Raw genomic sequence first — 18,563 nt, 5'->3', positions numbered from 1 at the left:
CATTATTTTATAAATTACGGTTTCATATTTTTAATTTTATAATTTCTGCATGCCATCCTACCAGATGTAAACTGATGATCTATAATCCGGAATCGCCGAAGTCCCGACGAGTTCGAATTAAAGACTTTTGACTGTATATACATCTAAAAAATATATGAAATATTAATAGAAAATGGAACTTCTATTAATTGAACCTGCAACAATCAACAAATGGTCTACATTATGGGTCTTATTAATTAGAATAGTCACATAGACTTAAGTATGCAAAATTGATTATCTAATATTTAAATTCCCAATGGTAGGTCTCAATAAATTCACACTAATTACAGGTTGAATGTTTTATTTTTTACAAAATGCATAATTTATACACTTTATTTAGGGGCCTCCTTCTTCAAAACTTCTTTTGTTTGTCTTCTAAGCTTTTTGTTATGTTTTCGTGCAAAACGCAAGTTTTTTAAAAACTTTGGATCAACCTGCAATGGAAAAAATATCAGAAATACAGAACAGTAACAAACAATTTTACACAAATTATATACAGGGAAATCTCTGAAGTAAACTCTTTTGAATGTGTGAAGCACACAGAAATATACAGTCAAAAGTCGTTAATTCGGACATCCACAATCCGGACCTCAAAGCTACAAACTTTCTGCGCATGCATCACGTTGACGCATGCGCGTAAGACCTTTACGGCTGCGAATATGCATGTGCACATGCCCAAAATACATTTACCCATGCACGTTTAATGTATAACGGACGGTATAAGCTAAGCTAAAATTATATAATTCAGTTAATGTTGCAGATTGCGTTGTTCCTTAATCTTCGAATTGGATCCAGCTTATTATTTTCTTCAGACTGTTAGAGCAGTTTTATAAAAGTAAGCTTGAACTTTCGATTATGTCAAATAGAATTTCCGATATATATTTACTAATATGTAAAGGATCTACAAAGTGAAAGTATGTTTCGAAGTCCATTAAACAAAAAGTTTTGTTTAAGGGGGGGGGGATGCCGCGGCGCACAATGAATTGGAAGTTGATCTGTCAGCACTATCCTTATCTTCAGGGCAGATGTTTTTATTTTATTTGGCTTATAATTCCTTACTAAATGTAGTATTTCATCTCGATGTACTCCATCTTTGATATGATTTAAATCAAAATTCCTCATCTTTATAATTCGCTTCCGATAGCGAAGAAAGTAAAGCAAACAAATTAATATTAAGCTTTTTTTTTTTTTTTAATTTTGATACCCTTTAGATCATAATTGTTCTTTATTTCAGAAATTACGGTTTCATATTTTTAATTTTGTAATTTTTGCATGCCATCTTACCAGATTTAAACTGATGATCTATAATCCGGAAAAATCGAGAATCTGGAATCGTCGAAGTCCCGATGAGTCCGGATTAACGACTTTTGACTGTAATAATTAATATACATGTAATGTAATTAAATAACTGTACTAAAGTTTCATTACCAGCATTTCTCTAAACTTCACAGAAAACCAATTTGATTTACAATACTTTATGCTTATAGAAATATCATTATAAGTAAACAGATAAAAATAAAATACTAATGCAGCTGAAGAGTACCGAGATTCCACACAATATATTAAATGATTAGAAAGTACAACGTGTTCCCTACTACATTCAGTGTGCTAACAAATGTTCTGATAATCTTATGTTTAAAATTTACGCTAGTCCCATTATATAAACCATTTGTATTACTGTATTAGTCTTATAATTCATACAAGAAACTGAAAACAGCAGGCTAAACTGAATCAGCTACTTTTATTCTTGAAATATATACTTGTTGACACATGATTCTCTTACAGGATCAGATCAGAATTTGTTGCTCGCTGAATATTTTAATGACTTATCACTCAGCAATAACCTTGATGAATAAGATCATATAATGAATCAAGATGTAGAGAAGAGCAGAAAGAACTTAATCAAACTGCTAATTTTCTATCCAACTATAGTTTTGAGATTCCTTCCTTAATCCTCCTCTAGACAGAAATAATAAAATTTTAAGAATAAAAGATAGTTAAAAAAGTTAAGAAATGAAAAAAATTAAATTCACTTTTAACATGATTAAGATACATTCTTTTCTTCCCTAAAATAGGAATGGAACTTTCCTGGCATGTTCCAACAAAAGCACTCGATGGGTAAACTACTTTTTTAAATCAGCATTTGCTCCTTAGAAATCAGTTCTTTGAATCAGTTAATTCTCAAATAGCACATCTATAATTGAAACTGCAGTACCAAGCAAAATTTGCTGTTTTAAGGGATTATACGTATACCTGAACATACACAGCACAACACATTTTTAATAACAAAAATTCTTGTGTTTCAGGAATATTACTACTCCAATTTTTAAATGTTTAAACAAATGTTTATCTCTGATTAGAGTTTATTAGAATATATATTTAAAGACCTTTCTGAGATTTGGAAAAAAATGGGTACTTTTCTGTTTCACCGGCACAAATCTCGCCAAGTAGACTTTATTGGCGAAAACACAGTATACACATAAGAAGTGTTCACAAATGATAATTTTTTATTTTGAAGGTATAAACATTTTAATGTTGTTTTAAATTTTGTAAAAAGAGATTAATTTAAGAATTTACTATGCTTTCATCAGACAACATCCTGATTCGCCGGTTCATATCGAGTGACTCCAAATAATCTCATCTCACGTAAACCACGATACAAAAATCTAATTCTTTCAGTAATTATCTACATTAATTTCAAGTTATATCTTAATTTGGAATACAAGTTTAAATGCAAGAATTATTTTATTTCGTATGAATAACTTACTCAGAAATTCAAACCGCAGTGCTTTACTTCGCTAGTGCATTCTCATTACAATTGATAAATTTAACCCTTGACTTTGCCTTTTCTATATTTTCACCATCGGGTGAGCAGTGTGATTGCATCCTAATTGACTTAATTACTGCCCACGAACGGCCATAGGGCATAAAATTGAACTATCTGGTAAAAATTCTACGTAACTGTATGCCAGTATTGTAAGAAACAATCAATCTGATAAGAAATTGCTGCGACTTGTTTTGAAAATGTTACAGTAAAAATAAAAGGTTACCAGAGAGGATATTTTGTTTGTCATCAGTTGTACCATTACTGGCAACTTTATCACCTGCGCCGGCAAATTGGAAAAATACCAAAAAAGTTTAAACTTAACTTTATATGTATTATCAAAAACATAATTTATCACTGGGTGCAATACTAGTTTGGATATATATTTGAACAAAATCAGTAAGATCAGTAATCTGTGAGCTACATTCATAACAATTCATATCTATTCACCAAATTTACATAGCTAATACCAGATTGATGCAATAGAAAAAGGATTATCTTAACTATCACATTGTGATAGTTATTTTGCAGTTAAAGCAAACTCCATTGATGGAACACGGCAATGACTTTATTTAACAATTTAATTTCACAAGATTAAAGATATACTCAGGAAAAAAAGAAGACATGAAAACAACAGAAAACATAGTCTAACTTAGTAACATATGTATTATTATTCATCTGTTTCAACTGTATATGATTTTACCAATAATATTTGTATTTAAAGCCTACAACCTCTTCCTCAACAAAGAGAAGTCCTGTAAAATTAGGAAGTTTATGAACTCAACTTTGTCATTTAGAGCACAGAAGCTTCTCTGCTCTACAACCTGAATGAAAGAATACCAAGATAATTTTTTGGTGTGCCATAATACTTTAGAATTAGGAAAAAATAAACATTTATCCATATATAGTACCAAAAATATTCTCAACACATATTTTACCTATGAATTATGTGTTAAGACACAATAACACGCTGACTAAATACTAATTCAGAAGTCAAACAACAAAAATCAGCGTTATATTTACAAAATTTTCACAGGACTAGTTTCGATGGTTTTACCGAACCACCATCCTCAGCTGCAAATGAACAAGATAGGAAATAATGTTTATATAAGATAAGAAAGCCTGGACAAGAATAAGCAAGTGGCGCCATCTGTTGGTGAAACCAGAACTAAAACAATTTCTTTAAAGGCCGAAGGCAAATTTGGATTGGAATTAGGATCGTTAACTAGAATAGAAAGATTTTTATGAATGTGAAATGCCTCTAGAAAATCCAGTTCTCTAATGGAAGATGTTTTTTGAATAATTTTGGCAGCAGAAAAATTGAAAGTGTGGTTTTCGGACCAACAATGTTGAGCAACAGATTGATGGAAAGAAGGGAATGACAACAGAATTTTTATAATCTTTTAAAACAAGAGTGTGCTTTTTAGTGTGTTGAGATGAGAATTTTTTAACTGCTTGATTAATAATGTTGGGTGAAAAGCCCCTGTCAATAGCTATTGCTTTTAAATATAGCTATTGACAGGGGCTTTTAATCAAGCAGTGTATTTTACACTAATAACAGTAACAGATATTTTAGAGATTTACATGATTATTATTTAACTTATTTGATATTTATTTAAACACACTAAACTACTATTATAATCACAATGTAAGAATATTTTGCAGATTAAAATAACAGATTTGTAAACATACAATTTATTTCCTTGGTTTTTTGAAAGATACTAGAATAATAAACTGTACAATAAAAGATACAAAATATTTGTGCTATTTTTTAAATCTGAAATCTTTTCAGCTATTTTAACATCTAATTTATTTATGTCTATTTCCTTTTCTTTAACTATTCTTCTAAGTTCATTTGCTTTGATAAACAAATCAGTGTTCCTGCTGGTCTCACCTTCATCTGCTAAAGCATCTACTTCTTCATTAACATCTTTAATGTCCCTTTGAAGAAATTTTTTCTTCTGCTTCATATAATCAATTTCTTTGTCAATAATATTTCTTTTCCTCTTTGAATTTTCAGATTTAGTTAAAGATTTTTGTTCTTCTAAATACTGAACGTTCTTCTAAATAACGAACTCCACTTCTTGCAGAAGCTGCTGCTGATCTCATTTCTTTATTAATTTCGATATTAAGATCACCTCCAGAAAATTTTATGTAATCAAATACTGTGCGTTGAAAAATGTATGATGAGTCACTTAAATTTTCAATTTCAATTGCTTTATTTACAGAGAAGCCCTTTTCCACAGAGGCCTGTTCATGTGACAAGATAAGAATACTTCACAGTGAATACTTGAATAGTGAAAATATACATTTTTTACTATATATATATATAATTTATTTCCTAAACAATATTGATTAATTGATTATATTATCTCCTAAGTTTAATTAAAGTATAATTATTTTAAAAGAGTGAATCGGTACTGGTAGTTATATTTTGAAAGATGTATATACAGTCAAAAGTCGTTAATCCGGACTCGTCGGGACTTTTAAAATAAATCTTCGGCGATTCTGGATTATCGATTTTTCCGGATTATGGATCATCAGTTTAAATCTGGTAAAATGGCATGCAGAAATTATAAAATTAAAAATATGAAGCCGTAATTTACGAAAGAAAGAACAATTATGATCTAAAGGGTATCAAAATTTACAAAAAAAAGCTTAATATTTATTTGTTTACTTTATTAAACAATTCTTTCAATGTAAGTTGTTTAAGTTGCTTCGTTTTTTATGTGATAATACATTCTCTTTAATTCTATAAACAGACATAATTTCTTGTTCAGTTACAAAGTTCCGCTGTTCAAGTCCTATAATTGCTGTGTCGCGAATACCGACTAATTTGTCAATCGAAATTTTTTCGTTTTCAATAACCTCTGTTACTTTCTTCGCTATCCGAAGCGAATTATAATGACGAGGCATTTCATTTAAATCATATCAAAGACGAAGTACATCGAGATGAAATACTACATTGAGTAAGCAATTATAAGCCAAATAAAATAAAAACATCTGCCCTTAAGATAAGGATAGTGCTGACAAATCAACTTCCAATTCATTGCACGCCGGCCCCCGGCGTTAAATTACACTTTTTGTTTACAATACACATTTTGTTTAATGGACTCCGAAAGATACTTTCGCTTTGTATATCCTTTACATATTAGTAAATATATATCGGAAATTCTATTTGACATAATCGAAAGTTCAAGCTTACTTTTATAAAATTGCTCTAACAGTCTGCAAAAAATAATAATCCGGATCCAATTCAAAGATTAAGGAACAACGCAATCTGCAACATTAACTGAAATAGATAATTTTAGCTTAGCTTATCCCGTCCGTTATACATTAAACGCGCATTCATAAACGTATTTTGCGCATGCGCATACGCAAATTCGCAGCGGTAAAGGTCTTACGCGCATGCGTCAACGTGACGCATGCGCAGAAAGTTTGTAGCTTTGAGGTCCGGATTATAGATCATTCCGGATTATGGTCTGAATTAACGACTTATATACAGTACAAAGTCCGAGATCCAGACATCCAATATCTGGAATGATCTAAAATCCGGACCTCAAAGCCACCACCAACCAATTTTGTAGGGCTTTTTTGAAGGGAAGGGGTATGCTTTACGCACGCGCATTAGATTTTTTTTCCTTATCATAAAAAAAATATGCCGGAAATCCCGATTCTTAATCTCAGTTTGGAGCTAAATAAAATATCTCATTATTGAAGAAATAATTATTTTAGCATAAATTTGTGTGATTAGTAACTTGACTCCATAGCTGCGTATCTGCTTGGCATAATCTCAAACCGAGACATTTGTTAATTTTACACCAACTAATATTTTATATCCTTGATGCCGAAATCGCGAATCATTATTTATTGTATTTTGCTTTCATCACCGCACGTTTAACAACGGATGACAACTTGAATGATGACTCATGCAGCAACGCCAAATAACAGAGTATTATCCGATTACAGATTTAAGTTTAATGCGCTAAAATGTTGATAAGGGGAGATTTAACAGAAATTTCCTTCCGTATGCTAAAAATAGATTTTGTTAATGATACTCATAGGACAAACGATTATATTTAGTGCTATTTGAATTAAGAATAACTGATATGTTATTCACATAAAGCCAGAACCAGCGCCAAAGCTCGCATGGCCGCACCAGGCGTTAGAATCAAGGGAAGTTAAACAGAAGTTTTTCATTGCGATGACAATGCTCCAATCATCAATCAATTAACGGATGGCGAAATCTGTACTATGGTTCTAAATCCAGAAAATACAGCTACCGATAGTGAAGAAAGTAACAGAGAGGTTGCTGAAAGAGAAAAAAATTTGATTGACAAGTTATTCGGAATTCTCGACACAGAGGACTTGAACAATGGAACTTAATAACTGAACAAGAAATTATATGTCTATAGTATTAGTCTAAAGTATTAGCAGAGAAAACAAATCAAACAACTCACATTGAAAGAAATGTTTAATAAAGTAAACATAAATATTAAGCTCTTTTCTTTTGTAAATTTTGATACCCTTTAAGTCATAAATGCTTCATTTCATAAATCACGATTTCATATTTTCAATTTTATAATTTCTACGTGCCATCTTAGTAGATTTAAAATGATCTAATATCCGGAAAAATCTCAAATCTGGGATCGCCGAAGTCCTGACGAGTCCAGACCTTGGACTTTGTACTGTGTAAATATATATATATCTCACCCTTAAATGACATTGTTTCTTAAAACGTGTTGAACCTTTTGGAGCCACAGCTCCTGGTAACTTTTAGGCGAGCTTACTACAATTTCTAATTTACTTATTTTGCAGCATATTGCGCAAAATGTTATCTAGAGCAAATTGGTCTTACAGTATTGTACTACCTTGCTTGTTATATATTATATACAGTCAAAAGTCGTTAATTCGGACACCCATAATCCAGAATGATCTATAATCCGGACCTCAAAGCTAAAATCTTTCTGAGCATGCGCCACGTTGACGCATGCTCATAGGCGTTTTACGCGTCCGCGCAAGACATTTACGACTGCGCAAGTGCAGAATACATTTTCACGTGCGCGTTTAATGTATAATGGACGGCATAAGCTAAAATTATCTAATTATCTATTTCAGTTAATGTTGATGATTGCGTTGTTCCTTAATCTTCGAATTGGATCCGGCTTATTATTTTTTGCAGACTGTAAGAGCAATTTTATAAAAGTAAGCTTGAACTTTCGATTATGTCATAGAATTTCCGATGCTGGAGCTCCCAAAGGATCTAGAAAACGAAAGTATGATTCGATGTCCATCAAACAAAAAACGAATTGCTACAAAAAATGGATAAAGGTATATCCTTTGTTTATCTAACCGTTCCGAAATCTGTTTATCAATTTCACGCTGCTCTGCGCGCGGGGGGGGGGGACGTCGCGGCTCGCAATGAACTGGAAGTTGATCTGTCAACACTATCGTTATCTTCAGGGCAGATGTTTTTATTTTATTCGGCTTATAATTCCTTACTAAATGTAGTATTTAATTTCGATGTACTCCGTCTTTATACGATTTAAATCAAATTCCTCGTCATTATAAATATCACGAATACAAATCAAATGGTTTTCTCTGGTTGCAATTTTCTAATTTCGGCTATGCGTAATTTATGCTTTACGCATGCGCGCGTTGAAAGAAATGTTTAATAAAGTAAACAAATAAATATTAAGCTTCTTTTTTTGTAAATTTTGATACCCTTTAGATCATAATTGCTCATTATTTTATAAATTACGGTTTCATATTTTTAATTTTATAATTTCTGCATGCCATCTTGCCAGATTTAAACTGATGATCTATAATCCGGAAAAATCGATAATCCGGAATCGCCGAAGTCCCGACGAGTCCGGATTAAAGACTTTTGACTGTATATATATATGTATATATAATACGGAATGTATATTTTCAGTTAAACTTCTACCCAATAATTTTAGTTATTCATTAAAGTTAATTTTGCGTCTAGTTAATTCAGGAAAATTAGTTTCAATTAGTTGTTTTCAGCTTTACAAATATTAAAAAATTTTTAATTAGTTATTTTCAACTAATAATTGTATTGCCATTAGCAAAAATTATGGATTACTATCAATTAAACCAAATACTTAATTGTCTATCGAAGCTTCTAAACGTATTTCCGAACTTCACTTTTTCTCGGCTAGCGTTAGCGAATTTGCCCTTGGCAACCTAAAATGAAAATGGAGCCAACAGATTTCCCGCGAAATCGATAACAGACCCTCTGCAGAAATAAACTCATAATCCCGATATCCCATACATATAGTATGTGCAAAAGAGAATAAACTCCGTAGAAGGTGATAAATTAATTTATGGCTTAATTGAAACAAACACAGAAATTAAGCTAAGCAAAACTGTGTAAAAACAAATTGAAATGACAAAACGAAACTTAATTTTCATGTGAATTTTCAGCGCTGACTCTCCCATTCTAGAAATTTCAATTTGTTTCAGACAAAGACCACATTTAAGGATTGCCATCCATCAATATCCAGTCTTTGTAGTCAGCTTGATGAAGCCACAGTTTATTGAAAATGCATTTTCCAGGCATCTCGTTCCTATTGGCGTAGGAAGGGTTGTGGCTTTCCAGGTTGGGATTGCTCTAATTTTGGCAAATATTTTCAGAATCCTCCCCTTTTTTTTTCCTCGAGTACCTTCATCATCACTTTTGCCTCTTTAAGAACTTCCAGCTTCCATGGACCTTATAAGAAATAGACTAACATGTCGGCAAGAAAGAGTAGGGACGATCTGGTTTACTTTAACATTGAAAGCTATGGCGTTTGTATCACATAACTCTTTTTAATTATTAAATGTGATACGTTGTATAGTGATGAGATTATGAAAGCTGCAGTTTTTTCCAAGTAGGATTTAATTTATCTCATTAAAGCACTTTTTACTGCATTTCGCGATTTTTTTCACGCGTAATTCTTGTACAAACATCTTTACTTTGGTAAAACGGTAAAAACCCTAAGCACAAAATTTATGAACTTAATTTTGCGTAAAAATAAAGTAAAATTAAATAAGATTGATAGTATGTGATGCTTTGAAATAAATAAGGTAAAATTAAACAATATCTGATTTTTTTTAAAATTTAATGAAAAGTTTCAGGCAGTGATTTTCCAAACTATAACAACATTACAAAACGATCATATTCATTTGATTATATGATCATTAAATTATTAACATTAAAGTGGATTAGTTATTTTAATAATTCATAAAATTCGGAGCATAAAATTTTCTGAGCGTAATGAAGGGGGAAAAAAGATAAAATAAAGATAATAAATTGTGCTGTAATACTCATCTATAATTTTAAAAAAACAGCACAATTTAGAATTTTAAGCAAAACTTTAAAAAATTCGTTTTTAAATATTTTAGTGCTTCTTACTTATTTACACGAATGAAAAGCATAAAAATTGCAAAAGAAAATTGCTTGTTTGAAATTTTCTATTAGTTCAGATTTAAAATATTATTTTCTAAAAGAAGTACTTACAAATTTCCTAACAGCATAGGAAAAGCTAAAAAAATATCCATTTCTGAAAGCATGCAATAGCTTTATAATTATTTGGAACATTAATTATGCTTGATAAATATGCTAAAGTTTTAAAAATCAATCTCAATTTCAAAAATAAAAATATATAGAAATTCTAATTTGTGAAATGAGGCACTACATACAGCTTTTTTCTTGATAATTATACACGCTGCAATAGTCAACCAATGTTAAATTTCTGCAAGTCGTCCCTACTCCTCCGGATGTGATCAAGGTGACAGCCGGCAACGCCTCAGACGAGGGAGAAATCTCGTTTGGGTTAGTCTACTTCTTATAAGGTCCATGCCGGAAATTAAAATACCACTATATTGACACAATGGAGTTATAAGAAAGAGATTAATGCTCACATGTGCACATATCAGTAACTATTTGTTTCTTGCATGTAAACAATTTGGTAATCTTTTTATTTCTCCCAATCATGCTTTCGACACAATCTGCCTAAATTTATAGATAACACCTGTTTCGAAAGATTGGGTGAATAGCCAATCAGACACCGACACTTTCGTTCGGGTAGCTAATTGTTTTTTTTTTTTTTTTTTTTTTTTTTTTTTTTTTATCATTTGCAACACAAATCCGTCAACAGATTGGTTAAGAGCCGTGCAATTTTAATTCCATATTCATGAGAAATCCAAATAACACATAGAATGACAATCATTATAAATGATAAGAAATGTCAAATGAGCAAAATTAAGGACCATATATTCATTTTGGCCAAAATTAAAGACTTTTAAGGACCAAAAACCATTTTTGAAAAAATTAAGGACTTTTAACGACCGTATGAACCCTGTGCAACACTTCTTCACTTCAGAAATAAGATTTAGAATTAAGAAATAATAAAATAGGAGGAGAGAACAGTATTTATGAATAGAAAATAAATATATATGCAGGCTAGCAGAAGAAGGATGCCTTCATAAAGGACTTTTTAAGAGAAACTAGCTCAAAAACTCCCATATAGCCAGCCTGAACTACCAGTGTTTAGTGACTTATAAATTATAAATTACTTGTAATAAATTGAGTGATTAAAAAATATACACTTCTTAATATTTTTACTATCCACAAAATTTAATTCATAAAATGTATTCCTAACACAGGTACAAAGTTTATAATTTAATTTGATTTCCTTTTTTTTAAAATTTCAATAATTCATTTAATTGTAATTTGAAATTTTTTTAATTTCCTTTTAATAACAGAAACTAGTAACATATACTAGTTTGAAATGCATTTATTAACCTTTTGTAAATTTCATTATTCATAAAAAAATTAACCTTCTGTAAATTTAAAATATTAGCTAAACACTAATATAATATAAATATTAACTAACTACTTAAAATATTAATATTTAATGCATTAATATATTTTGTAATTGAAAATATTAACCTTCTATAAATTTCATTACTCATAATCACTGCCATAAATTCATTTACAGCAGTGTTTCAAGAATTTATCATAGCAGTACTAGAAATGTTGAATTTTTATTTTCAGTATGACATCTAAAAATACGCCTCCATTTATTTTCAATTTCACTGTTTAAATATATAATGTGCATTCTAACATCTATTTTCAATTTTAACTGCTTTTACAAGCTAAACTTGTATTTTCAATATTACTACTTAAAATATGCCCTTACTTACTTATGTACCTTCAAATTTGCTGTTTAAGTTCTAAACATTTTTTCTGATTAAAACGTGCTTTCTAACTTGTGCTTTCAATTTTAACGGCTTTTCCATGGCTTGGCAACATTCCTGGTCGACAAGCCAAAAAATCGCCAATGGGGGCCCTATACTCAAGCTGTTCCAATTAGAGAGACTGTTTATTCTAATCAATAGCTTTTTTTTTAGGATTGTTATTTAGTCTAGATCGGATTTTCTTGACAATCTGCCACTTTTGTTTTTCAGATCTTCAAAGTCGGGTCTACCTTGGCGACGGCCAAGGTTGTGTACTGTTATCATAGCAGTACTAAGAGTTGAAAGTTACAGAAAGGCTGTTTTTTTCCAGTATTCCAATTAAGAGCTTATTTTTCAGGATCGCTAATATTTAGTCTAGATATATTTATACTTAACAGGTTTTATTGAGAATCCGCCATTTTTTTTTCCGATCGTCAAAGTCGGGTCTAACTTGGCGACTAAAGTTTGTCTCCAAATCAAAAAATTGCCAAAAGGACTAATACTAAAGCTGTTCTCAGAACTTTAAAACTGTTGCAGAAATACTGACAAATATTTGGTCAGAAAGAACCTACATTAACTCCAGTCATAAACCACTTTTGCGGGTTCATCGTAACACAGCACAAAAGGAAAATCTTGAAACATCACAAAAGTCAATTATTAAATTTTGACACCAGGCTTGCAGGAAACTTATGAAAGGAATGAGAAATGTTTGATTATTTTTCACAAAATTGCCATTCTTGTTCACAGGTGTGAAAGACAAGAAGCACGCGTACTTGTTAGCCAAAGTGGTGGTGCCAAATGGCCTTGGAGAAAAAAAAAGCAAGTGAACGTCAACCAGTCTATTTATAGTCTTGTTATCCAAGCTTCATTGCCCCTATATCAAAATGGAATTTGGAGTGAAAAAAAGTGAGGGCTTGCTATCACAATAAGTATACTCACTATTTTTTAGACACAGGAGAGAAATAAGCAAGGCCCAGATAGAGAACACAGAATAAACTAATATCCATTATGTTGCAAAAAATGCGACTGATATAACAATATGTGAGGTATAACTACAAATGCATGCATATAAAATATGTTTTGCACACACACTGTCATGCATATAATTTTGAAATAATCATTTAATTTAATTTAAACAAAATCTCAAACATCCTTGAATGCTACTTTAACCTGGTTGAGAACGGCTACTCTAAAGGTACTTAATAATATCAAGGTTTATGAGCTTTTCTTATTTATAATTTTAAAGCTGCTTTTGTTTCAAATAATACTTATAATAATGGAAATTATTACAATTTACCACAAAATAAATTTAATAAAACTTACTCCACGCATAGATTCCTTACGAAACCTAGATGGCCTTTTGATACCATTTCGATGGTCTTTGCGATCTATTAAAAAAAATAATTGTATAAATGAGGATTCATTAACAATAGATCAAGTATATATCTTTTAAACTTTCAACAGTCACATATTTAATAAAAATGCTGCTAAAATGGATTTGAGGCAATTAAATTATTGAAAGTTATAAAAAAAATTTAAAGTGGACGCCACCTTCCTTGTATGACCTATTAAATTATATGCATTTTTAGTTGCATTTCATTTAAACTTGCTTTCCTTGAATTTGATTAGATATATATTTCTCATTCAATTAATTCAGAATTCACTTCACTGCAAAGCAAAAATATATAAAAACGTAAAACACCTTCATTAAAAACTGTAAAATACAAACAAATAAAATAAAACATCAAAGAGTTTAAAAAATTTTTACAATAAAAAGTACAGTTTCTACATAAAGACATGCAATTCGGCCAGCAGGCAAGAAGGCAGATTTTTCAGTGCACAAAACTGAAAGTTCACTTTTGGTTCCACTAAGCAAAAAGACACTGAAGGTGCAGAAACCGACTTAATTCATTATTCTGCTAAATTTCAAATACAAACAAATATGGCTGCTAAGTTAGGCATAGCCACATTTGATTACATGTAAATTAACAGCTTCCCTTACAAATTTTTTTGAAAAAAATTGCAAAAAGTCATCACATTTTTTTATTTTATTATTAAATACAACAAAACGAAATAAATTAAAATATGTAGGTTTTAAGTTGAATTTTTAATTTTTTGAAGGTGTAAAAGCATTTATTTTTAATATTAGTTTACTATCCCGAGTTATCTCGAGCAAACGGAAAAAAGTTAAATTTTAATCTTTGTATGATAGTTTTTTAAACAAGGGACAACACAGAGTGATACCTGACTTTCTACACTGGTATCTGGTCTCTTTTCTTACTGGCTTACCGCTGGAATCTCTTTCACGGGAGCACAGAGTACACTGTCTCGTTGGATTTGATTTATTGTCTCGTTGGAGAGATTTTTTTTTATTTTTTCCCCCCACCTCTTTATAATCACTATCTGAAAAATCATCGCTTTCGCTATCTTCCATCATCGGCACTATTTTATTTATTTCCAATGCATGCATCCTTTTTTATACATTACTAATGCACAAGCAAACGTATACTATACAATAGGGAAACACGCGACCAACAAAATTTGGCAAACTGCCAATCAAAGCTAAATATTTCCTTTCATTTCCTCCAGACTGAGTAAAACCGTGATAAAAGAAATCGTACTAACAAATTCTGCTTCGCTCGAGTTTTCTCGGGATAATAATTAAACGCAATATATACGAACCCGAGATAACTCGGGATAATCAGGCAAGCAGTTAATTAAAGGCATAAAAATCTTAACCAGAACAGAATACCCAAAACCTGCCAATGTCTGATGTTAACAGTGTAATGCAGGCAACTTTGGCAATATTTTTACAGGCTTCCTCATTTTATATTAAAGCAGACTACTGCAATGTACTGATTGTCACTTTTCCAGTTTCCGAACAAATTTTTTGCCAAATGTTACTAAAATTATGCTGTGGTGTTTTAATCAAGCAAAACTGCATTAATTATTTCTCTACAGGTAACAGGCAGTAACCAAAACATGCACTAATGATAGAATTTCTGTAATTATCTTGAATGCACAAAATACTGCAATTCATAAAGTTTTGATCCAAACACAGTCGGACAAGATTTTGGCAAAAAAACGAAGATGGATATTATTTGGCAGCTGGCAAATAATGACATTAAGTTCTTTTAAAGAAAAGAAATTATCCATGCTGACAATTTTATTCAAATAACTACAAGATGTTAAATTTCAGCACTAATGGAAATCCAAAATAATGATCATGCAAAAAGAAGAAATGGGAGTGAACTAAAATCTGTTTGAATTAATTACTTAATAAAACTAATATTTTTATGAAATATTCATGTATAATTATAGTTTCACAAAGCAATCCATTTTGAATGTATCCTTGAATTGCCAATTCAAGCCAACATCTATGCTTGGCAATCACTGCTGTCTCCAAAAATCTTGATCAGTTACCTTTTTGGACTATATTTACAAAATGATGGATTTTCTCTGAAATATACTGAACTGGAATACTGCAGTGAAATGCAGGACTTTCTTGCATAAACCAATCTGTCTAGTCATTTAAATAGATTTTTGACAAGAAACTGGGATTCATTGTTTTATTTCTATATGCGTTGTAATATCTTGTTATTTAATAAATAACTATTTATTGTTAAAGTGGCAATGCCGTATTTGTATTATGTAACCGTTGCTCAGCAACGTGAGAAACTGTTTTAAAAATTAGATTCAGAAGTTTTTACCAGCTAGGAGTAGTACGAAAGTTTTACCACTAAAGAATTTCTTCAAATTATTCATCTCCATGAACCAGAAAAAAAATTTATGTTCTAATAAGAAGATTGCTTGTTTTGCCAATTACTGCAAATACATTACAGTCTTAATTTATTGAAGGTTCCATCGAGATAATGGAAATTAGGAATGCAATTATCAATTTTGATGGTGCTAGTCTCCTAATCCCAGGAAGTTACTGAAATTTTGAGAACAAGTTTGCTAGCATCAATTGCCGAGTTTGTTCGTTTAAAGGAGAAACGGATAACAGAAGTCTGCGGTTTTAAACCTAGTTTTTGAAGCAGATCCTTTAAATGTTATCTTTTGTGTTTCTACAACTTGCGTCCGAGAAAGAATTGTCATAACAGGATATTGCTGATCACTGAAGATAAGATTAACTTTTGGTTTCTTAAAAAAGCTTTTACTGAATTTTAATACTTTGTTTCAGAATTATAGTTTATCATGTAAGATTTTGTTTAAAATAACTGACACTAAAAATATTCAGCTTAAATTTATAATTGACATTTGTGGTAAAGAAGTACAGTCAAAAGTCATTAATTCGGACACCCAAAATCCGGACCTCAAAGCTAAAAACTTTCTGCGCATGCGCCGCGTTGACACATGTGCATAGGCGTTTACGTGTGCGCGTCAGACCTTTACGACTGCGCATTTGCATGTGCACAAGCGCAGAATACGTTTTCGCTGCGCGTTTAATGTATAACGGACAGTATAAGCTAAAATTATCTAATTATGTATTTCAGTTAATGTTGATGACTGCGTTGTTACTTAATCTTTGAATTGGATCCGGCTTATTATTTTTTGCAGACTGTAAGAAGAATTTTATAAAAGTAAACTTGAACTTTTGATTATGTCAAATAGAATTTCCAATGCTGGAGCTCCCAATGGATCTACAAAACGAAAGTATGTTTCGATGTCCATCAAACAAAAAGTGGAATTGCTGCAAAAAATGGATAAAGACATGAAGAAGGTAGCAGAGATTAGTGAAAACGAAAAAATTTCGATTGACAAGTTAGTCGGTATTCTCGGCACAGCAATTACGGGACTTGAACAGTGGAACTTTGTAACTGAACAAGAAATTATCGTCTGTTTATAGAATTAAAGAGAAAGTATGGTACTTACGTATTATCGCAACCAGGTTGGCGCTATTTGTAAGTTTGAGTAAAAAAGTATGAATAGAAAGAAAATGTACATTTATTAATTACAGATAATTTTTAATACAGTTTTTATATTATTTGTTTTAAAATATAAAATAGCAATTAAACCCTTCCGGTTTCGAATTTGAATAAGTTGCAGAATTATTTTTTCGGCGAAAATCTTTTGGATATTGCTTTTAGCACTGAATATGTAATTTGTATCTACAAAGCGAAAGTATGTTTTGAAATCCGAAATCTGTTTATCAATTTCACGTGGCGGATTGGAAGTTGATCTGTCAGCACTATCCTTATCTTGAGGAGAGATATTTTTTATTTTATTTGGCTTATAATTCCTTACTAAGTGTAGTATTTCATCTCGATGTACTCAGTCTTTGATATGATTTAAATCAAGTTCCTCGTCATTATAATTCGCTTTCGATAGCGAAGAAAGTGACAGAGGTTCTTGAAAACGAAAACATTTCGATTGAAAAATTAGTCGGTATTCTCAACACAGCAATTATAGGACTTGAACAGCGGAACTCTGTAACTAAACAAGAAATTATGTATGTTTAATAGAATTAAAGAGAAAGTATTATCACATGTAAGGAAGCAACTTACATTGAAAGAAATGTTTAATAAAGTAAACAAATAAATATTAAGACTTTTCTTTTTGTAAATTTAATACCCTTTAGATCATAATTGTTCTTTATTTCATAAATCACGGTTTCATATTTTTAATTTCTGCATGCCATCTTACCAGATTTAAACTGATGATCTATAATCCGGAAAAATTGATAATCCGGAATCGCCGAAGTCCCGACGAGTCCGGATTAACGACTTTTGACTATATATTCTAAAAGTTGTATTGCCAAACTGGCAAATATTCTTTTTGTTATCGCCAACCAAGCGTGGAGTTAGATGAGAGTTAATAATTTACCCTGAAGGATTTTAGGAGAGAGTTAAAAGCCACCTCTTTAACCCACGACTTCTCTTGAAATCGTGACAAGGGAAACCTGTTCAGAGGTCTTTTCCCGAACCTCCAAAGAAGGCTCTGGTTCTGACTCTTTTTCGGTCTCCCCTTCTTCCATCGGCTGTTTCTTCGGAAGATGCTTGGGTGGAGGAATTGACTTCCCCTGTCGCCTCGGCTGCTTCAGCTGCACAGAGCCACGGGCACCACAAAAAAGCTTGGGCCTCCAGATAATCCATGAGCTCAAGATCCACTCTGAGCACCAGTGTTACCTCCGTCTCCAGGGATGACTGCCTTGATGGCGATCTTTTTAACATCCAGGCTTCAAGGAGATTGACGTTATCTTTTGGTGACCTGTTTCCAGGAAACCAAGCAAAAAACCTCTTTGATTACGGTCTTTAGATCATTGATTACGGTCTTTAGGACAAGCACAGTCTCTTGGTCCTCAAATCAGGGTTGCCACTCAAACAGGAGAATGAAATTCCCTGACTTTTCCAGGTATGTTTCGAGAAAATTCCAGTCTATCCGCGTAATGTACGCTGGCTGTGCTAAGAGGTAAATTAATTATGGTATTACTTGTACTGTGTAGCAAATTCACTTA

The 18,563-nt window shown here is 31.6% G+C and overlaps 1 protein-coding gene across 1 annotated transcript in view; it reads right to left on the bottom strand.

The window, feature by feature from the left end:
* Positions 1-323: 323 nt before the first annotated feature.
* RpL29 (ribosomal protein L29) overlaps positions 324-18,563 on the bottom strand; it is a 31,309-nt gene continuing 13,069 nt past the window's right edge. The window contains exons 3-4 of the mRNA XM_085819002.1: positions 13,430-13,494; positions 324-473 (exon numbers count right to left, since the gene is read on the bottom strand). Of these exons, the coding sequence (XP_085675128.1) occupies positions 372-473; positions 13,430-13,494 (167 nt within the window). The 3' untranslated portion in view covers positions 324-371. The remainder of the gene's footprint in view (positions 474-13,429; positions 13,495-18,563) is intronic.

This window comes from Stegodyphus dumicola, chromosome 6, assembly GCF_044657685.1.
Source record: "Stegodyphus dumicola isolate Sdum_Otavi_A_Nest chromosome 6, ASM4465768v1".
In the NCBI taxonomy this organism is placed as follows: domain Eukaryota; kingdom Metazoa; phylum Arthropoda; class Arachnida; order Araneae; family Eresidae; genus Stegodyphus; species Stegodyphus dumicola.
The sequence above is the reverse complement of the archived record's forward strand: the minus strand, read 5'-3'. Positions and strand labels throughout refer to the sequence as shown.